Genomic DNA, 22,980 nt, shown 5'->3' with positions numbered 1-22,980 from the left:
CCTGCCTATGGGTCTGCTTTAAGGGGGAAGACACCTAACTACACAACGGTTACTCTGGACGACTTCAATCCATCGTATCTTGGGCCGCCTTACTTCCTTTCGTTCCATTTTAGGTCATTTTTTTTTCTAATGAAATTTGCTGATACATTTTGCAATCACTAACAGATTTGAGAAGTCACATGACCCGGAAACAAAACCCTAAAAACTCACACAGATTACACATAACCCTAATGAAATTACAGCAATAGTTAGGATACATTCCGTCGAATTCAAATTCTGTTGGAAGCATCGTTTGTGTTAAAATTCATGTTATTAACAAAGCTGTCTTGTCATTATAGAATTTTTGTGACATCATAGGTTTGTCAGTAAAATGAATTCAAGAAATCCTATAAGTACTACAGATTTTGTATGTGAATGCAATCCAGCCGTTGGCTTTGGTATCATCAGAGAAAGATGTAACCTGTTTGAGTTTTTAGGGTTTTTGTGTTCTGGTCACGTGACTTTCCAAATATGGTAACAATGACTGGTGAAAGTTAATGACACCAGCATGGCAACAAATGGCCACAGTCTAAAAATTAGGGACAGATGTTGAGTGCTAGGGACAGTCGATCAGTGCTAGGGACAGTCAATCACTACTAGGGACAGTCGATCAGTGTTAGGGACAGTTGATCAGTGCTAGGGAGAGATGGTCATTGCTAGGGACAGTCAATCACTACTAGGGACAGTCGATCATTGCTAGGGACAATTGATCATGGCTAGGGACTGTCGATCACTAGTAGGGACAAAAGATCATTGCTAGGGATAAATGATCATTGCTAGGGAAGGTTGATCATTGCTAGGGACGGTTGCTCAGTACTAAGAACTGTGGGTCAATGTTGGGGAGAATTGATAGAGAGTGATGGGCGACTATCGGTACATAGTGTGTCCCCATACATAACGTACCTCCTTAATAGAGAGTGATGGGCGACTATCGGTACATAATGTGTCCCCATACATAACGTACCTACCAAGAAAACATGGCGGAGATCGATCAAAACATTTGCGGCTAAATACAGGAATTGCACCGGGCTGTGATTGGATGTTGGCACAGAGAGAATGATTGTAGACATTTCACAATAATTACATGATGTAAAATACACATCGATAGTATTCGCGTCTGAGCACTCATTTCAACCAGCGCTGATCCGCAAAATTAAGTCTAAACACTCATTTTTTGACGATGTTGTTCTAAAGATTTAAGTCTACGCACCCATTTTTATTTGGTTAGCTTTCAACATATTGTAAACGTTATCTCATGTAAATACTTTAAAATTAGCGGGAAGCATGATCGCTTGACTCAGTAGACTAGTGGTCATCTGGGAATGCTTCGACGCAAGCGATCCGAGATCGAACTCGCTCTCTTCCTTCTTCCAAAAATGTCATTGAAAGTCTTAAACAACGAAATGAATCGAAGTGTAGAACTTACTTCATATATGTGAAGTGAGACCGGTGCGATTCCTGATTACAGCTGCAAGTGATCGAAACAACCAAGCTTTAGTAATCTTTTTATTTTTCAAGGTAGGTAATTTAGGGTAGTCCATTTTGGTAGCCCATTTAGCAGTCCATTTAGGTAGTCCATTTAGCAGTCCATTTAGGTAGTCCATTTCGGTAGTCCATCGTGGTAGTCCATGAACTGGGGGTCAGCGAAATGTACCGACCCCGTGCTTTTATGTCGCTACTTTTTATTCTGAAATGTTTTTCAAAACCTTTCGTTATTAAACGTCAACCTCACGGGAACTAAACCATTAGCATTTCAAAACAATGGAGCAATCAACTTTTTGGATAACAGTCATTTGATCTCGGTGTGTGTTGAACTGCCTCATTAAATTTGCACAGTTTGATCGAGTATGAAATGACCTGTTCTTTTTTATGTTTCATTTGTGATTCAAATGTTTCTCCTAACAACACTTACGACTTGCTACTCTCTTCACTTTGTGATATGCCTGGGCTTAATTATAAATGAGCTCAACCAATTTCTTATAGGACTATTTTATGGAGAGGCTGTATAATGTTGTAACCACATCATAATTGCAGATATTTCTTCTCGTTGAGGAAGCCATTTCTTGACGTCACGTTAACCAGCATTCATTTCGAGCTACAGTGGTAAGTCGCTCGTTGTATTCAATTCTTAATAATAAGAACCAGTAATTTATGTGTGATAAACCAGTTTTGATTTTATTTTAGCCTTAACTGCTCAATACTGCGCAAATTATTTGCATAAAAATAACATCTATAGTATTCTGACACGTTTTTCAATCAGAGAACACCGCCTAATGCTAACCGTGAAAGTGACAGGGTATTCAGCAGTTTCGAAATAGTTACTCAGTTTTTAATTGGATCATGTTGTTTTCTCCGTACTTTGGATTAAGTTAGAAGAGCATTCCTTTCATGTTTATTTTCTGAAATGATAACGGTCATTCAGTTGTGACTTACGCACGCACGCAAACAATTTACCAGCATCGCATCGGTTCATTAACGGCGGGATTCATTATTCCTGCTTAATTAAGAGGTTGCACTCTTTTTTTTAAATTTATATTTTAGAGCCTTTTTTTGTAAGAACGTTAAGGCTGGGATTAACCAAAATTTTAAAGGGGGACTCCGACGAAAAAACACGATTTTTTAAAAAGTCTCAAATCCTCGAGGAAACGCCGCCAAAATGTTGCATACGCTTTTCAAATAATGAATTTAACTTACTTTCACCAACATTTCAATGTTATTACGTCGAAATACTTGTTTTTCATAGCATCCGCCATTATTGCTATGTCGCCTGCATACTTATTCGAGAAAGCCTGGACGAGGCCTTATGACGTCACTTACTCAACATATTGCTCGCTGCTACTTGAGTAAACAATGGAAAACATGTCAGAAAGCGAAGCTTCGTCTCTTATCGATCATGATTTATCGACTTCGGAATTATCGTTTGACTTCGAAAAAATATTCTGAGTCACTTACCTGTGATTATGAAGATTTGCACTCGTGGCTACTGAGGAAAAAGCGGCCGCATATCGACGAGAAAGAGCTCAAGAGAAGGAACAAGAGGAATGCTTCGAGATCGTTCGAATCAACTGATTCTAGATGGTATGTTGGAGTCGTGATTTTGTCTGTTTACTATATTTCCCTTCATTTGTAAAAATTCAAATTTCTCGTTATTTTTTCTAGGTGCAAATGTACGTGTTGTTCTTCGGACACAGTAACAAAGGCCAGTGAAAGGATAAGAAAAGCTTCTGCTGTTACTAGCGAAATTGATCGGTGAGTGGAGTAGCTGGAACTGAAGAAGTTGCAGATGACGGAGAACTGCAGTACCACTGATCTGCTTGGGCTTCAATCTTGTTGTTTAGATGAGTGGGTTTTAAAAATAGTCGCCATAGGATTAAGAAACCGAAAGAACGAGCGATACACATCAATGTATGAGCAAGGCCAAACTGCGAAGTATCGGTATTAGTATTCTGTATAATAAGCTCAATTTGGATTGCACTTTTCAATTTTCCTTGTCGGGAAATATTTTTATGTTTTTTACAACGTAGCAATTAAGAACGACAATGGCAATAATTTCCCTTGCTCCTGAATAGATTTCTACGATCAGTTTCATACCGACAGTTTATTCGTCTTGTTTGGGACTTTATATGGGGTATATCATACGTTGATGTGTGTATCGCTCGTTCTTTCGGTTTCTTTATCCTATGGCGGCTATTCCTCAAACCCACTCGTCTAGACAACAAGATTGAAATCCACGCCGATCGGTGGTAGTACTTTATCATCTGTAACTGCTTCCAGCTTCCCCAGGCACCGATCAATTTCGCTACAGCAGAAGTATTCCTCTGCCTTTGTTACCGCGTCCGAAGAGCAACACGTACATTTGCACCTAGAAAAAATAACGAGAAATTTGAATTTTTACAAATGAAGGGAACAATAGTAAACAGACAAAATCATGACTCCAACATACCATCTAGTATCAGTTGATTCGAACGATCTCGAAGCATTCCTCTTGTTCTTTCTCTTGAGCTCTTTCTCGTCGATATGCGGCCGCTTTTTCCTCAGTAGCCACGAGTGCAAATCTTCATAATCACAGGTAAGTGACTCAGAATATTTTTTCGAAGTCAAACGATAATTCCGAAGTCGATAAATCATGATCGATAAGAGACGAAGCTTCGCTTTCTGACATGTTTTCCATTGTTTTACTCAAGTAGCAGCGAGCAATATGTTGAGTAAGTGACGTCATAAGGCCTCGCTCCAGGCTTTCTCGAATAAGTATGCAGGCGACATAGCAATAATGGCGGATGCTATGAAAAACAAGTATTTCTCATTGAAATGTTGGTGAAAGTAAGTTAAATTCATTTTGTGAAAAGCGTATGCAACATTTTGGCGGCGTTTCCTCGAGGATTTGAGACTTTTTAAAAAATCGTGTTTTTTCGTCGGAGTCCCCCTTTAAGAACATACTAAGAAAATTCCTCATGCTTAGAGTCGATTAAGAACCTCTTCTTTTTTGCTCATTTGTATTTTGATGTAAATTAACCTAAATACTGAGGGAACATAACAATGGGTTTCTTAGTGCATGATACACCATCAAAGTCATCAGGTGAAGACAAGCTCCGATGTAAATTTAAGAGAAAAACCGGAGTTCTGGCCGGAGTTCTGGCCAGAGTTCTGGTCAGAGTTTTTCTATGTCCTTGTGTGGGCCCAGTTCCATCAGTAGGGCTAACACACACATGGTTCATCTGGGATAGAAATCTAGCACTTCACGTTACACTACACTCTCTTCAGTTAATTCTGTTTAAGATGTAAGTGCTACACGGCCAAGGTTTGTACTTGTGTGTGTTCTTATATAGTTAGGCTTGCTCAGTGGAAGAATAAAATCGTGATTTTTGACGGAATTGTGTTTTTTCAAATCGTCACTCATGTAAACTTAACTGAGACCTTATTTTTCTCCGACGGAACACCCAACTTTGCTTGGTTTGGCAAAATTGTGGTTGTTCTGCACCGAATTTCTCTAAAATGTAATGCCACAAATGTGCGCGTTTGGAACGCGTTATAGCGGTAACATTCAGTGTAAGATTGCAAGGTAATTACGCATTTTAATAGCTTGCTGGGTCTAGTTCATATTTGTTTGTTGTTCAGATCGAACTATTCTGCGTCTTTTGTTTTCGATTGACCAACTTTATCCAGACAAAGAAAACTCTGATTAAAAACAGGCCAGTGAATTTCTTTTGCCAAGACAGGTCTGATATTGGATAAGTTTAGACCTCTGCTGTAAGTCTATTTCATGAAGGTTTTCTACTGGAAATGTTATCTCAAGCTTAAAAAATTATTTTCAAATGGGATATTGGCCTAAAGAAACGAAATAAAGGAAACATAATAATGAGTTTGACGTTAATGCAGAACACTCAAAATGACGTCAAGAGTATCAGTTTGATCAACGCAAATTGATGGCCAGGGTTAAGTAAAGCTTTGGTGGCCGTCTCTTAGTTCCACATCCGAACGCCTTCGAATCGGTACTAAAAGATGGTGAAAAAACCATTCTTTCTTCGAAGTCATATATTTCTTTGTTGCTATGTGGGAGCTATTAAAATTCTAAGTCTCTGCATGTATTGCGCACGCGCGTTCAGCATTCCTGGCCATGTCGTGTTTATAGAGTACTATACTGTACATGAGAAACACTTATGAATTGATGAATTGATAGTGTTCAACTGACTAACAGCTTCATTTCGTGCTCGTCTTCACATTTAAGCCCTTTGATAAATTTCCCCAAAGATATTATCACTGAAGTTCACCCCTGTCAGGCGGGGTTGGTATCTAGGTGGGAGACCATCGAGATATATGACTTGTTATTGCCTTGTGGAAAAATGGATCCGACCACATCACGTGGTCGCGCATTTTTGACCCTCAACGAACTGAACATTGAACTTGATCTTGATGTACTTGCGAAGATGAAAGTAGTCTTGAAACAAATGTGATTTCTTATTTCCACATATGAAGTTGTCTTATTTATGTGCGGTTCTTTACATGACTTTCGTAGACGCTAGATGCATCGTAATACGTTTTTTTCCAATCGGCATACTCACGTATTTAACGGTATCCTGACCATTTATCACCTAAGGGACCGTTCATTATTTATCGGAGGGGGGGTTAAGGAGGAGGGGGAGGGGCTGGGTGATTATTTTAGGGGGAACGAAAAACTTTGGCCACTAAAAAAGGCGGGTCCTGGAGTAATTGCTGAATTATGGAGGGGGGCCTTGAAATTTAAAGTTTAAAATGGAGAAGTGCCTGGATGGTAGCTGAGGAGGTGCAAAAATGGTAGACGATGCTCCTGTATTACCAGAGTACATCACTGCTTACAAGTCACAAAAAATGGAGAACATGTTTTTCTTCAATGAAGAAAATTTGCCAAGTTATCAGAAGTGCACCTCTGACAATGCCAGAAAGAAGGTTCCAGGGTCATGCTACATAGAGAAAATCGCAAATTTCCGGAAAATTCATTGTAAGTGTACATGTGGAGAACTGTTTACAGAGTTTATTAGAGAGGGATGCAGAGAACACCTGGATGGTACTCTTTGTGATTACTGTTCAAGTCACCACTGGATTGGGCCTGAACTTTTGAGAGTTCCTCAGCCAGTTCCGGACCAGGCCAACCCTCCACACTCTCTTCCTGGTTGGAGAACGCCTCTCAACAATGATCAAGGAAAACCAAGATCTGTTGATGACTACCAGCCTCGGGTTCAGATTTCCCGGCGTTTTTTAAATCTCGAGAACAATGAGGCTATTGGAAAATTAGTACGAATAAGGTAGTAAGACTATGATCTGCAACTTGTACTTTACACCCTCCGATTTGCATTTTTCAAGTAAATTCATTTCAAATTATTTTCTAAGTTCATGTTCTCAATACAACATGCGACTGATAGCAATTTAGTAAAAAAGGCAATTGAACACCTTGACATCAAGCGACGAGAAAATATCCGAGCAAATCAGAGGAAATTAAATGCACAAGAAAGAAATGAAAAAGGCTACGACAAATATAATTTGGAGGAACTAACAGTAAATGGAGGATTAAATAAACTAACTGTTTCTGAATTAGATAAATATCTGAACTATCATAGTCTGCCAAAATCTGGGAAAACGTTGGGCAAAATTAAGCATATCACCTGTCACACGTGCCGATCAAAGACTGGACAAGTGCAATCTTTGGTTACAGCCGGGCCGATATGTGATGAAGACACAGATGCCACCAGCGATGACTCACAGGAAGAAATTATAGATGACGCATCGGATGGCGAGATACACCCCCAGTTAAAAACCACCACACACAGCCGAAGAGTGGCAGGCTCATGGAGAAATGTGTTTATTTAAAAGTAGGCTAAATTTAGTAATTATGTTAAATCGTATTTTATAGTTGGGGGGGGGGGGGGAGGGGTGTCACTGAAATTATTCCCCAATGAATAGGGGGATCCTATTTTCTTTTTTGCTTTATTGAGAGGGTCTTAATAAAAAAAGGAATTTTTTGAAATTTTTTGGAATTTTTCACCCAGTCCCCCCTCCGATAAATAATAAACGGTCCCTAAGGGAACATGAGTTTTTTTAACTATCTATCACAAGTGTCACTCAGTCCAAGATGGTGTCAAAGGCTTCGAATCAATATATACCCGCAAGATATTATTAAACCTGCGCAACTGAAAAACGACATGGATAGTATCCGTTCTCCTACGTAGAACACAATTACGTGCTATATTCCTACTCATTCTGTAACGTGTCCTTAAATTGAAAAAATTGCTGAGGTCACCCTGATGAATTGATTGAAGAAAGTGCCACTTCCTTCTGAAATACTGCCTGCAAAAAAATGTTCCTTCACCGCTCAAACAACCTTGCTCTTTATAGTTACAGGTATGGCATTCAACTTTATATGTTTTCGTTCATTTACCTTCTAGCTGCACAAAACCTTCTCGACTCTGAGTATCAAGAATGGTGGATAGAAAGTTGGACGTTTTGGAGCGGCACATGAAAGAGCTTAGTGTTGCGAGAAAGGAGGGAAACAGACGAGACGAGGGTTTGGCTTGTTTCAATCTGGGCAACTACTGCGATGGCGTAGCCCATTTTAAAGAGGCCATAAGAAATTACACAGAAGCATTGAGCATTTTTAAGGAAATAGGTTTGAGGGCCGAGGAGGGAAGAGCCTTTGGCCATCTCGGTAATACTCATCACAGTCTGGGCAATTTCAAACAGGCCATAGAATACCACAATCAAAATCTTAGTATTGCAAAAGAAGTAGGGGATAGGGCGGGAGTGGGAATCGCGTACTGCAATCTCGGCAGTGCTTATAACAGTCTAGGAAATTTTAAACAAGCCCTAGAGTACCACCAACAAAGTCTTGGTATTGCTAACGAAGTAGGGGATAGAGCCAGTGAGGGAAGAGCCTATTGCAACCTCGGCAATGCCTATCAGAGTCTGGGTAATTTTAAGCAAGCCGTAGAGTACCACCACCAAGATCTTAGTATTGCTAAGGAAGTAGGGAATAGGGCTGGAGAGGGAAGAGCCTATGGCAATCTCGGCAATGTGTATCAGAGTCTGGGTAATTTTAAGCAAGCCATAGAGTACCACAACCAAGATCTTAGAATTGCTAAAGAAATAGGGGATAGGGTGAGAGTGGGAATCGCTTACGGCAATATCGGCAGTGCTTATAAAAGTCTAGGGAAATTTAAACAAGCCCTAGAGTACCACCAACAAAGTCTTGGTATTGCTAAAGAAGTAGGGAATAGGGCCGGCGAGGGAAGAGCCTATGGCAATCTCGCCAATGTGTATCAGAGTCTGGGTAATTTTAAGCAAGCCATAGAGTACCACAACCAAGATCTTTGTATTGCTAAAGAAGTGGAGGATAGGGCTGGGGAAGGAAGAGCCTATGGCAATCTCGGTTATGCTTATCACAAAACGGGTGATCTTGTAAATGCACTGTCTTTTAACGAACAACATCTTAGCATTTGTAAGGAAACTGGGGACCCAATAGGGGAGGGAATCGCGTGTTATAGGCTGGGTCTTGATCATGAAATTTTACGCTCCTTGTCCAAAGCTATTTATTACTATCGTTTAAGCATAAGTTGTTATGATGAAACCAGGCGTCATCTTCATTCAGAAGATGCATGGAAAATAAGCTTTCGTGACACAAATCAGAGTGTGTATGCCGCTCTTTGGAGAGCACTGCTGAAGAATGGAGAGGTTGATGAGGCTTTGTATGCTGCTGAGCAAGGAAGAGCACAGGCCTTGACAGACATTTTGAAGGTGCGATACCATGCTGATGAGGAACCCTCCTCGGCAGTCACAACAAAGGACACTATCTCTTCTCTATTAGAATATCTACCTTCGCAAACAGTTTTTACAGCACTTGAAGGAAACACTGTCAGTTTTTGGATGCTGAAAAGAGGTAGCGAGGTAAAATTTAAGCAAAAGGAAATCGAAAATGGAAGTGCCGACTCACTTATGAAAACTACCTTTGAGGAACAGATTGGCGCGGGGATTTGCAACTGCTTGAAGCCTTTGTATGATGTTTTAATCGGTCCCATTGCAGACTTGCTCCACGGTGATGACTTGATATTTGTTCCTGATGGACCATTTTGTCTGGCTCCGTTTTCTGCATTGAGTGACACTGTCAGGATCCGTACTGTTCCCTCACTGACTGCCTTAAAATTGATCACTAGTGCACCTGACGACGTCTACAGTAAAAGTGAAGCGCTGCTTGTGGGCGATCCGTGCTTGAAGGAAGTCACTTGGGGCAACGGGAAACCCATGTTTGAACAGTTGCCATGCGCAAAAAAAGAGGTGGAGATGATTGGAAAACTCCTGCAGACCAAGCCTCTCACTGGCAGAAATGCAACGAAGCCTCAGGTGCTAAAACGAATGATGTCAGCTGCCTTAATCCACATTGCTGCACACGGAGATGTCGCATTTGGAGAAATTGCTTTAGCCCCAAATCCTGAGCGCACATCCCAGATCCCCGAAGAGGAAGATTACAAGTTAACAATGAGCGACGTTCAAGAACTTCATCTTCAGGCCAGACTGGTTGTCCTGAGTTGCTCACATAGTGGTCAAGGAGAGGTAAAAGCTGAGGGCGTGGTGGGAATAGCCAGAGCTTTCCTGTGTGCTGGTGCCCGGTCGGTTTTGGTGTCACTCTTGGCAATTCATGATGAGGCAACCTTGCTGTTTATGAACAGCTTTTACCAACACTTGGCAGATAGAAAAAGTGCAAGTTTAGCTCTTCACTATGCTATGAAATCTCTTCGGGAGACAAAGCAATATTCCGCCATAAAATACTGGGCGCCATTTGTCCTAATTGGCGACGACGTCACCTTTGAATTTGGGCAACACGAGCACGAAAAGAATGGTAAGCGTTTTTCGAATATAAATTCAGTATTCATTAAAAACAGACACTGTACATGTTTTTAATCGGCAGGTTGTCTAGAAGAATAGGTAGGTTTTTCATAGAGAATTAATTTCAAAATCGGTCGCCTATGTACTTTTACGAACTGTTTTGGCTAGCACCTGAAATCAGTATTGTCTGCATTCACCAGGTAGGGTACTTCAGCCTTCGTGCAGATAGCTAACTGTTTGAGCCATGCTATGGCCTGAAATCGCTGATAAGATGCACTAGTCAATTGAAAACATGACCCCCTGAGCCCCGGAAAAAAAGCAACGGAGTGACGGGGACATGACCGTAGAATTACTACGCTCTAGTAACTGCGCATTTCTCTGAGGGTACAGGGGCAGTAGCAATTAATCTCGTACCCACATCTCACTCTGTCACTGGAAATGTGAGATCTGGTAAAGTTCGACAGTACACCATTTTTAATTGGTTACTAAAAAGAGGTGGCAGCAATTCAATCTACGCTCCGATTGGCTTATTTCGCGGGGCACTTAGTGAAGGTTTGGTTTTCGCAAGCTCACGTGCTGTTTTGAATAAATGCCAGTTGTGCAGAGGAAAGTTTTGTTTTTTCCGACGCCGGAAAAGCTTTATATTTGAGGAAAATCATTTTAAAAATTTGCGACATTTGTGTAAATGGTACCGACGAAAGCCCCACGTACTTTGCCACTCAAATAAAGTTCTGCGTAGCTGGCTACACGGTACGCAGAAAGTAATAAATTTAAGTTGAAGTATGTAATTTATTCAAAACAGTATTTCTCGTTCTTAAAGCGTGACTCGCGAATTAAGTAATGATCAACTGTGAATTTTAGGGTTAGATTAACTACATTTTCACGAGATCGTGTCGAGAAAATAGCACTCGTTGCAGTAATTATGTCCAAGCACTCTTTAACATTTTCGCTTTCATTTTACGGTTTGGTTAACTACACTTTTCACGAGATTGTGTGAAGAAAATAGCACTCGTTTACTGATTAAGCCTAAGCGCTCGTTTCAGTGATTCTGCAGTTCCTCCGACAATTAAACAATCTCGACCGTTCAACAATCGCCTGTAGCGCTTCTTTCTGTTTCGGCTTAAGTTTAAGGTTTCCTTGTCCTCTACCCAAAAGAATCTCTTCAAGAATACTCTCGAAATCCATGTTTATTCCACAAAATCTCCCAAAATCACAACAGAGAGTACGAACATGCGCAGTAATAGAAAAGCCTTTATTTCGGGCCTCGCTGGCACTGAGCATGCTCGAAATCGAACTTTACCAGATCTCCCTTCCGAATGACCTTGGGAGATCTGGGTACGAGATTAAGTAGCAATTTGTTAAAATTGGCGGGGACTTTGAACGCTAGCCTTGACAGAGTGGGACTGGGTCGTAGTGTAGAAAAACGTTGCAACTTCAACGTGGCAAAAAAACCTGTTTTCGGTCTGGCTTTGTGGTCGTAAAGTGCTTACAAACACAGTAATTTGCGTTTTTTGCTAAATATACGTCATGAAACATTTCTGGGTGCTAAAATTTTTGTGTTCTGTTTTTGTCGCGGAGAAAAAAACTAAGAACATTTTTTTAGGTACAAACATTTGTTATCCCTAGAATTCTGGTTATTGAAGTAATGATGCGATTTCTTTCGCCTTTGTGAAGGTTCTAAGATGGCGTCCCAGCGGCAGCGAACAAAGAGTGCTCCAAAATTTGTTAAACGAAGTTGAAAAGACTTAATTTGCTCAACAATAGTATTACAACTATTAGAAAGAGTTGTTTATAATAAATCTAAAGTTTGCTACGGTTTCCTCCCAACTGCTTTTACTGATTCCGCGCGCTGCAAATGTATACACAGTGATTGTACTAGCAATTGCAAAGGGATGAAAACTATCGCGTTTTTCAACGATTCGTAGCAACCATTTACCATGATTATCATACATTGGTGTCACCAGCTCGATTTTGATTGGCTATAAGGACGCAGCTAATTCTTGCTTGCTCTGTTTCTCTTACGTCATACCTACAGAAAATAGATCTATATATGTAGAATTGACGTCATACCTACAGACAATGGTCTTATGCATGCAGAAGTGACGTCACCTAACACACTAACCAGGAGAGAAGAGGAAAGAAGACTCTGCCAACCGCAGAAACATTCTTTGATTTGCAGCTCATCCAAACAAATGGATGGGTCAGTCCTCTTGTCTTTACAAGTGCAGCTCAGGAATATGCATAATAAAACAATTATTGGATTCGGTTTTCGTGTGAAAGCGATAATTATCAAGGGTGCAGTTTGTGATATCCGCCTCAGCCCTCGGCTTCGGCAGATAACAAAAACTTTGGCCTTGATACTTATCGCTATCATGCTCAACCTCATCCAATAATTGTTTATTTTAGGGGCGGAGGAAGGTTTAAAATGTAACACTGTACAATTGTTGCATTCCCGCTACGTTCCGGGGGTCGGGGCCCCGTGGCTTCAATTGACTAGTGATAAAGTGAAGTTAGATATTGAGGGCTTATGTCGTAATGACACTTGGTTGAATAGAAATTGTTGCTGTCAACTAAGCACAAACGGTTTCATGAATAAAGATAATTTTCTTTATCTACTTACCAATCAGATCCAAAGTCCTAATTACCATTTAACACACTTTCCCTTTTTTCTTTAACTTTTTTGCTTTGTTTTTTTTTCAGAAACGGTGTCTAAAAAGTGAGAAAATGACTTGGACTCTGATGCGTCGATATGTCCTTTTCGTTACTTCAATTATGAGTTAATGCAAAAAGGAAAGCATTCATACCTCAGTAGCGGTGGAGGAAGACAAGATATGTAAATATTGTTAAAGAACATTTGTAAATTTATTTTACCATGAGGTTTAAAGAATATTAAGGACGGTGTCTACTATTGGTATTGTGCACACGCTCTGCGCATCTCGCGAGATTCTCGGATTTCCTATGGGTGGTGCTTATTATTACAGGAATATTTTTGCGCGGTTCATAACTATGCGGAGAAAGCAGAACTTAGCAATTGCTCTTAGTATCCAAAAAGAATATTCGGAAATTCGGGGTTAACCGCTTATTTTTCAGAGATAAGTAAGCTTCAATTTGGAAAAGAACGCAAACATTGCTTTGTATTTTAAAGCTTTTTACAAATATTGTTGATTTATTATCTTGGAAAAATGCGTGGTTACCAATTTTCTTTTTGGATTTCAATTATACTTGCTTAGATCTGCTTTTCCCGCATATTCACCAAACCGCGCAAAAATACCTTTGAATTAGTAGGCACCGTTCTTAAAATGCTGACAAAATTCTTCATTTGCACCTTGTCAAGTTTGTAAGCTTCTCTACCAGAATTATATGACCAAACGATTGGTTTCGTGAGTGAGGATACACTCTCGTGTTATTTTGGCACTTAAATACTTAAAATAACTCCTACGATGTCGGGTACTTATTTTACATGAAGCTGGTGACATTAAGCTTCGTATATTAACTTTCCATTTAAGCCGATCAAGGGTCAGTTGCGAGGAACAGTCTTTTTCCCTTAGTCAGGAACAGCAAATGTCGGCGCTGTCGTCTTTTTTTTTTTTCTTTATTTCAAAACAAGAAAAGGATTAAAACAAAGATGTTTAAATTTCTAATTAGTAAGCGTTGAAAATCTTAGGGCCTCCACAGACTAGATATTTAGTTGCCGACAACTATTTTTTTTTCGCCAACTAAATGTTATCAACAACTAACAAACGCAGTGTGTAGGACGAGTTGTCGCCAAGTAAGCAGTTTCCATTTTCGAAAAGGGAAACTGATCAGTTGTCGACAACAAACATTTGTCGATAACTACATTTTTTACCGCTTTTTCTAGTTTGTGGGGATAGACAGTTTAGTTGTCGACAACTATCGTATTTGAACATGCCCAGTGAATGTTAGTTCCAAGTTCTCCCGGGAATAATTTTGTAATCGACAACGAAATACTCCAGTGTGGATTGCTTCCATCGGACATAGTTGTCGATGACTTTCTGTTTTCGATAAAAGATAGTTGTCCACAACTAATTGTCTAGTCCTAAGACATGCAGGGTCTTTCTGTGACAAAAAAATGGGAGATAAAAAATTTGGAATAACAAAAATGTTAGGTTTTTCAAAATTGTTGTAAGTGTTGATTTTCTAAGATTTTGTGAGACGGGCAAAAGCAAAAAAAAAAAAGTGGCCGGTTTTTTTTAGGCAAATGTCTCAAGGCTCCAATACAATAGAAAAGTAGAAACTGCCTCACGGTATTCTAATTATTATGCCTTAATTAAATGTATGTAATGTATGCGAAATATCGCTATAAAAAGGGCCTAGAATCAAACAAATAGAACATTACATGCTGATTTTCGGAGATTATGTCACGGAGGGACTAAGGCAAATTATCTCAAAAAAGGGCGATCTCTTTGACAGACTTTCAGAATCTAAAAAACACAGACTACAAGTTGTTTGATTTTTAATTAGTATGCAATGAACACTTAAAGACTGAAAAAAGGTTTCATAAGTAAAGTAACTTTAAGATTTGGATGATTTCTTAAAGTGATTCCTTTACGCGATTTTTCAGGGAAACTTCCAGAACCTAATAAAACTAAGAAATTGAAGTATTGCCTGGTATCTTAATTAGTATGGATTGCAAGTTTAAACTTTCTACTTTCTGAGAATGTTGTCTCGTATCTATCACGCATCACGCTAATTTTTGGTCGGCCATCACGCATCACAGAAATAAAAAATTAATCTATCACGCATCACGTACATGTAAATGAGGCTCAACTGCAGCCTGAAATGACTTAGCGGTAATGTACTGTATCCAGCGTTCTTTTTCGTCAATTAGATGTCTTAGATCGCACATTAATATTTTCAGTAATTGTGTTCGAGTAAGGCGTGACTCAGGCGTCACGCGTTTGTGAAGTAATAGATCACGCATCCCGCTAATAATTTTGCGGCTATCACGCGTCAAGGAAATCCCTTTTGTCACCCTCAACCCTGTATGCAATCATTATCCAAGAAACGAATACATGTAGTCTCGCAAGTGTGTGTTTCATTTTTTCCGACGACTATAGTTGTGCCATTAGTTGATCTTAGTTTGATAGGTCGAAACTAGGTCATGTCCTTAAAAAAAAGGGACTTGTCAATCGCTTTCTTCGTGAGATTGTTGGAGTTGTTTTTGAACACGTCCTCTTGTCATTTTGAAAAGTAGCTTCAGCTCTAAGCCACCGAAAGTTGAAAATTTGCGAGGTAGTTGAAAAAGCTAGCACTGAAAGCCAACGATTTCTGTTAAAATGTAGATGGTCACAGCTAATGAGTGTTTTCACGTGACGTCACGGCGGCCATGTTGGTGTCCCTAAACAAAGGAACGTCGGCCATGTTGGTGTCCCCAACTAATTGTCCGGGAATTGAGCTCTATTATCATGCAAACATTCTCATTTGTTTCGCTGGAAAACAAGGTTACTGATCACGTGGGTGGAAACACTCGATACAATCCATCCGTCTCTAACGACAATTTGACCTGGTATCTGGTATAAGGTAGATTTCATCATCTTAAACGTGATCTCACCGGAATTTACCTTTCTTAACAATGAAGCAATTGGAATCCCCGAGGACTGTCTGAATATGGCATTTCCGAGTCACCATGTCTTGCTCCTCTTCGAAGCGAGTCTAAGTGCGGAGTTTTTTTCATGAAAATTAGTAAAGTCAGAAACCCATAAGGGTTGAAACGTGTAACGCGCGTTCACTGCTCCCGAATATTCAGTGCGAACTGATTGTTTGAATGTTTCAGTGCTAAGTACCATATTTGGAAACCCCTCGCTCTTGTTGTTCCAAATATGGTACTTAGCAAACTGAATATTCAGAAGCTTGTTTCCCAGCACTCAAGGGGCCGTTACACGTTTCAACCCTTATGGGTTTCTGGTAAAGTACAACAAATTACCATCACAAAAGCTTCTCACGTAGACTCGCTTTGAAGAGGAGGCAGACATGAACTCGGACTTCTGCACTGGATAAACCTACAATCATCATGGGACAAAATTCCTTGGGACAGTCAAGCAAAAGTTTTTGATGCAAATTATTGCAGCCATTTACCATAACAAAAGACAAGTATGTGCTTGTTTTTATCCCGACGCGTGCATTCGTTTCTTGAAACTCCGAACTTGCTTATACATTGTTGAAAGTTGGATAAAACTACACTACCGAAATGTACAAGTGATCTTCGTACTTACCTGGGCAATTTAAGCAATTGTCTACCACAAGAGACTATAAGGTGAGAGAACACATCCCCGTGCCCTATGATAATCTTTTTCAATCTATTTTAAGCTTCGCGCCACGCTGTGAAATTTATTTTTAGTTTCGTCCCCATGGCCGCGCGGCCCATGGTCAGAGGATCAGATGTCATTGTGAAGAAACTTGCGAAGGCTTTTCTCGCCGTCGTATGATCCAGTGAAATCCTAAATCGAAATTTGAAGATGTGATCGGCTTTAAGCGGTCATTACGTCATTACAATTGACCAATCAGGTGTCTTTCCTAAAATAGCCTTGCAGCTTGACTACGAGAATGAAAAAGATTATCATGGGAAGAGCCCCATGTATGGGGGATGTGTTCTCTTACCTCATAGTCTCTTGTCTATCATAGACAACCGAAAAATTTAGATTGATCCAATGGGATTTGAACCCAGACCTCTGCGGTGCCGGTGGACGAAATCGGCCAACTCAATGTTGTACCGAATTGAAACCCTTTGGGAATAAAAAGTTCTGTTCCAGCTATTTCCATAACATTGAAATGCGAATACAACGCACAGAGAGTCTTAACCACGGAAGATTTGATCTGGGTGCATCATTCAGTTAGCCGTTTTGGTCTCATGATGCTGAACCAACCGAGCTATGAAGCCACGCTGTTGAGAGCAGGTCAATAGGCCATTTCCGCGTTCATGTCTACCTCCTCTTCAAGGCGAGTCTAAGTGCAAAGTTTTTGTTATGAAAATTAGGTTTCATTCATATGTAAAGTAGAACTAATTACCATCACAAGAACTTCGCACTTAGACTCGCTTTGAAGAGGAGGCAGACGTGAACTCGGAAATGGCCTATTTGTTGGTCCCATGACTTCCCGTAAAAGGACTCGATGAATGAAAGCTAGAAATGTGTATTTTGAAGTGCAAGATATAGACGAAATGAAGAAGTGGCCCTTGCACGTATCAGGACAATTTAAGCAATTGTCTTTGTTAGACACCTGAAAAATTTAAGTGGCTTCAACCGGGATTCGAACCCATGACCTATGTGATGCCGCTGCAATGCTGTAGCAACTGTGCCATCAAGCCACACAGTTGGGGGCAGGAGCCCATCAACAGGAGCGTGCAACTTACCTATTTTCGTGCAACGGCGTTTTCACAAGTAAGGTTATTTTTAGATACGCCTTTCCAGCGAATTAGTTTTCAAAAGCCAATCAGAAGCGGTGCATAATTAATAATAAACTGTTATTAATTATGCACCGCTTCTCATTGGCTTTTGAAAACTAATTCGCGGGAAAGGCGTATCTAAAAATAACCTTACTTGTGAATATTGAGTGAAAGAAATGTAAAAAAATAAAATGTGATCTTCGCACTTATCTGAGCAATTTAAAAAAATTGTCTCATATAGCTCAGTTGAATCCCGTTGAAGCAAACTAAATTTTTCAGGTCGGGTTCATTATGTTATCTTGTCCGCACAAACTCGAAAATGCCACAATTGGCAATATCGGAGACGGGGTACGTAGGAACTCAGATGTCCATATGACACACTTATGGCTGTCCACTCACTCTCTGCGTCCTTGAATTATCCAGTAGGATCGTGAAATTCCCAACCTTCTGATTGCTACACGCATCTGATTCTCTATTCAAAGCATCTGGAAACAAAAAATAACTTATTAAAGAGGCTATGTCACGCAAAATGATGTAATTTCACAAAACCCAAAACGTCCAAGTAGAATGAAACATTGCAATAACCAGTTAAAATTGTTGAAAAACTTAAACGAAATACAGCAAAAGGAAAGAGAAGCATGGATGTACAGAAATGTATAAGATACAAACTGACTGCACTTTGGTAATCTTGAAAAAAGTCGACCAGACGTTTTTCAAGTTTATAGAAAGTCGCCTGGATAAAGGTCCTTTTTACTCAGAATCATCTTGTTTGTGATGTAACGATAATTTTTATCAGTAAAGAAATTTCTTCACATTACCACATGATTTTCGAATTTTAAACTCGCGATTAACTAAATATTTTCCCTAAACACTTTAAAATAACGTGACCTAACCCCTTTAAACAGCGAGGCAATCGATCTTCTTGCTTGCATTGATTTCCAATATCTGAGCAGGTTGCCCAGCTCATTTGCTATCCAGGAATTACGTAATCCAGACGCAAACTGACGAAGTGCGAGCGCTCGAAACGCCAGCTCTGAGTCAGCTCGCAAATCTTACAGTGGTTAATTATCTCAAGAATAAAAATCAGCGATATCAAAATTGTTGAGCGAGGTTTCAATGACTCCATGCCATCGTTATCAAGATATTGAAATTAGTAAGTCGATGAGTTATATATATATACATGAAAGAGTGGGACATGTTAAGGTTTAGTATATACCACACAAATTATTTAAGCTTTCTGCGTATTCTGATTGGTTCGAAGTGAATAACAAGTTACTAAGTTAGTATCCACCCCTGAGCAAACAGAGGAAATCAAAATGGCTTCCCGTTTCGACGGTGCTTAAACGTACTATTGTCTGAAGGCGTTCTGGTTCATGTCTCTGCGTCGTAGATGAATTCTTAAGTCCCTTTGAATAAAAATGGGGTTCCCATGATATCGCGGCAACAAAAGCATTGGGGACAAAAAGGCGTCTCTGTTAAATCCTGTATATGCTTAACTTAATAAATACGAGTCCTGCAATGTGTATAAAGTTTATTAATCTATCATCCGTCTCACTTAAATGACGGTTAATCGCACAAATAAAGCGTTTTCACGTGACGTCACGGCCGCTATGTTGGTGTTCCAAAACAAAGAAATGGCGGCCATGATGGTGTACCAAACTAATCCTCCGGGAATTGAACTCTATTTTTATGCAAATACTTTCCTTTGTTTCAGTAATTCAATATGGCTGCTGGTCACGTGAGTGAAAACGTTCTATTAACAAATAAAGCGAATAGCCCATTTTACAGTTGTGTGCTTAGTTACCTGGCCTTTGAATGAAAGTGAGGCTGGAGGTGACCTTGTTTTGATAGAAACCTCACTGCTATACTCATGCGAATTGTTACTAATTAGCATGTCAACAAAATCATTAACATAAGAAAAAAAGAGAGGTCTGTATCATAACAAAGTCAACACCAGCCTCACTTTCATTTAAAGGCCAGGTGACTAAGCACAAAACTGTAAAGAGGTCTATTGGTCGGATAACGCTGTCCATTTTGCTTGGCTACTTCACAAACGAACTTTCTCAACCAAACGTATTTGCGTATTTGGCGACCTGTGCTTTCGTGGGTGGAGCGGTTAGATCTTGCAGAACATCTTCGCATTTGAGGCCGGCCACTTCAACAAGTTCTGACATTGCACATTTATTTTGCCGTCGCTGCTACCATTCCACGAAGATTTTTCTACCCCATTTAGTATTGTATTGTGTTGCGTTCGGGGTGGCGTTCGACACTAGACAGGTCTCTTCTTCTTTACTTTTTGGAGAGCGAAACCGACCAGCCATGTTTCTTCTACAAAAGCTCTAAATTCAAGGCTAAATTCAATGCTGAATATTTTCAAACTCCTATGGGACAACTCCAAGCCCACGTAATTAACATAATCACGATCTATTGTTTCATTTCACAAGTAAGAAAATATTCGCGTCCAACCTTTAAGGTGCTGAGACACGAGGGGTCATAGACCTTTTTGCAGATACGGCGGCCATTTTGATTTCTATTGTTTCAAATAGCTATTATGGGATGCCCAGAGAGCAAATACATATTCATTTGCCCCCTGAGCATCCCATAATGTCTTTTGAAGCAATAGAAATCAAAATCTGCGAAAAGGTCTATGTGTAGTACACACTGAGGCGACTTGTAGCAGGGAAGTGAATTGGGGACATGTAGCAGGGACAAAATCACAACATGTGCACACACATGAAAATGTTGCGGGTACATGTCCCAGGGATAAGTTCAGCATGTTGGACTTCATGGGACACGTCGCGGGAACAAAATCACCCCAAAATTGGTGTTGTAACAATCATAAAAGTATCAGCTCACAGGAGGGAACATGTCACTGGAACATATCCCTGGGACATGCCCTCACAACATTTTCATGTGTGTGCACATTTTGTGATTTTGTCCCTGCTACATGTTGCCTGAGTATGCACTACACAAGTTTTTTGTTGCTGCGGCATGTCACTGCAACATGTCCCCTCGTGTCTCAGCACCTTTATGGGCTTTTCAATGCCCATTGGCCGCTTTGAAGTTGCGCGGGAGACAGGGTCGAAAGCCTCGTTGAATTGCACTGTAGGACTGTTTTGGGAGACTCATTTTCATCACTGCATGCGCGGAGCAAGAATTCAAGTTGCGAGAAAGTGATATACCAGGTGCTGAGCTTCCTAAACCACCAGAATATTGTACAATGCCAAATTTAGAAGGATGACTCTGTTGCCAAGGTGCAAAACTGTCCGGAAATCGAAAAGATGTGATCAAAAGGTTAGTGTGATCATGGTGCTTACGACGTTTACTTGCTAACAACGTAAGTTATAAGGATTGAGCCCGAAGGTAATTGTTATTGTACAAGAATATACGAAATTCTTTTTACTTTGCAGATGAAACGACTGCATAAACAGCGGCTTGTCCCCAAAACAGTTCCACAATGCAATTCAATCAGACTCTCGGCCCACTCTCCCACGCAACCTCAAAGTGGCCAATAAAGGTCTCCCGCTCATGTTTTGTCTATTAATTATGAAATTACGTGTTTTGTCTTGATTTTTAATTAATTGTATAATTGTGTGAGCTCCTAATTGTAGATAGTTCAGACCATTTTTCTAAGTTTTATTTCTTCATTTTTAATTTCGTCACATTTAAATACAGAGATAAGAAGAAAATACACATCAAATTAACATTTGGGTTAATTACACAACCGGTATGTTAAAAGAATTTACAAATACAGAGAGAATTGTTTTGTTCACATAACATGCGACTTACAGAAATATAAATCATAAGGGAAAGCAGATTTCGCAGCATTTGAATAGCAAGATGTTTATATCATTTTGTATCAAAAGTAACTTCGAAAGAGTTGTAATTACAATAAATAAAGAACATAGTAAACATGAGTTCTATACGGCTACAACAACAAAAATCAGGAGGCACGTTAAATTTAAAATTACAGGACAATGATGTGATATTTGTGGCATAAAAATATGAATAAAATGATGGCGAGGAAATCTTGAAGAGGCTTGGAGCTTATGGTGTAATCGAGGTCTCCTCGCATACGCTATAAATTAAGTATGATGGATGTCAGACAGACAATTTACTTAGGGAGCTCGTTTACAAGAAAAAACCTTACTAAAATGAAACTAACCTTGTGTAGTAGCAGAAACCATCACCAGAAGAATATTAGGTAAATACAAGAGGGGATCGGCATTTGCCTCATAATATACTTAAAGTGCCCCTATAATAAAGACTGGCACGATTTTTAGCTTTGATCTTTATGTAAAGGCTGTTTACTTTGAGTTAACTTTTGGATTTCACGGTCCGCCATTGCTCACGTTCAAAACTGACCGATTGGACCTCAGAGGGTTGGATCCAGGCAAAAGTGACGTCAAAGGCTCACTAGCTTAAAATTTCAGCGTGTGAATGCAGCTTATTATATGTGCAAAAGCCCAAAACCCCCGAGGTGCATATTAATTCTGTGGCGTACACTCTTAAACTAATGGGTCTTTGGCGTCATTTCTCCTCGATTCAGATCTCTCAAGATCTTAAAGTTAGTAATGGTGGACCATTAAATGGGAAAATTCCAGTTAGAATAAACAGGTGTCTGTTTGAAATCAAGGCTTAAACCTTTGGTCGCTTAATGTTTAGTTAACATAGTTTGAAATCCAAAGAAAAATAGGAATTGATATTTTGTCACAGGGGCACTTGCAATGGACGCGCAGTTAAAGTAAATTTCTTCTTAAAGCAAAAAATAAATCTCTAACATTAATTCTTACTCTGTACAGTTGCAGCCGCAGCATTGATTGCTTAATGTTTTCTTCGCTTATTTTGCTTTTTGACTAAAACTTTAGGAGCGCAGAGTGGCCATCGGCGGAGATAAAATGTGACTAAATAGATCTAAAATTGCGTATATCATAACTTGCGTAGAAATTTCTTATAATCAGGAAGGCGATAAAATGTAACTTACAGTTACTACTCACCTGGTTTACAGTTGTCAATGGGGTCCTTCTTTTGGCAACTGCTGCTTTCCTTCTCTATTCCTTTAAAAAGCCTACCTTCACTGGTGCACCTGTATGTAAGACACACTGTAGAACAGTCATTCGTATCCAGCCTCCCTCGTCGTTTTACCGGAAAAATGCGACGCCTGCATGTAACATCTTTCAGTTTGTCGGTTT

The 22,980-nt window shown here is 39.8% G+C and overlaps 1 protein-coding gene and 1 pseudogene across 1 annotated transcript in view; both read left to right on the top strand.

The window, feature by feature from the left end:
- The window catches only part of LOC137972478 (tetratricopeptide repeat protein 28-like), a 71,944-nt gene extending 56,971 nt beyond the window's left edge, over positions 1-14,973 (top strand). The window contains exons 7-8 of the mRNA XM_068819234.1: positions 8,117-10,399; positions 13,087-14,973. Of these exons, the coding sequence (XP_068675335.1) occupies positions 8,117-10,399; positions 13,087-13,106 (2,303 nt within the window). The 3' untranslated portion in view covers positions 13,107-14,973. The remainder of the gene's footprint in view (positions 1-8,116; positions 10,400-13,086) is intronic.
- The window catches only part of LOC137972472 (tetratricopeptide repeat protein 28 pseudogene), a 61,020-nt pseudogene continuing 43,126 nt past the window's right edge, over positions 5,087-22,980 (top strand).

The sequence above is a fragment of the Montipora foliosa genome, chromosome 10, assembly GCF_036669935.1.
Source record: "Montipora foliosa isolate CH-2021 chromosome 10, ASM3666993v2, whole genome shotgun sequence".
NCBI lineage: Eukaryota > Metazoa > Cnidaria > Anthozoa > Scleractinia > Acroporidae > Montipora > Montipora foliosa.
This window is presented reverse-complemented; position numbering and strand designations above follow the sequence as displayed.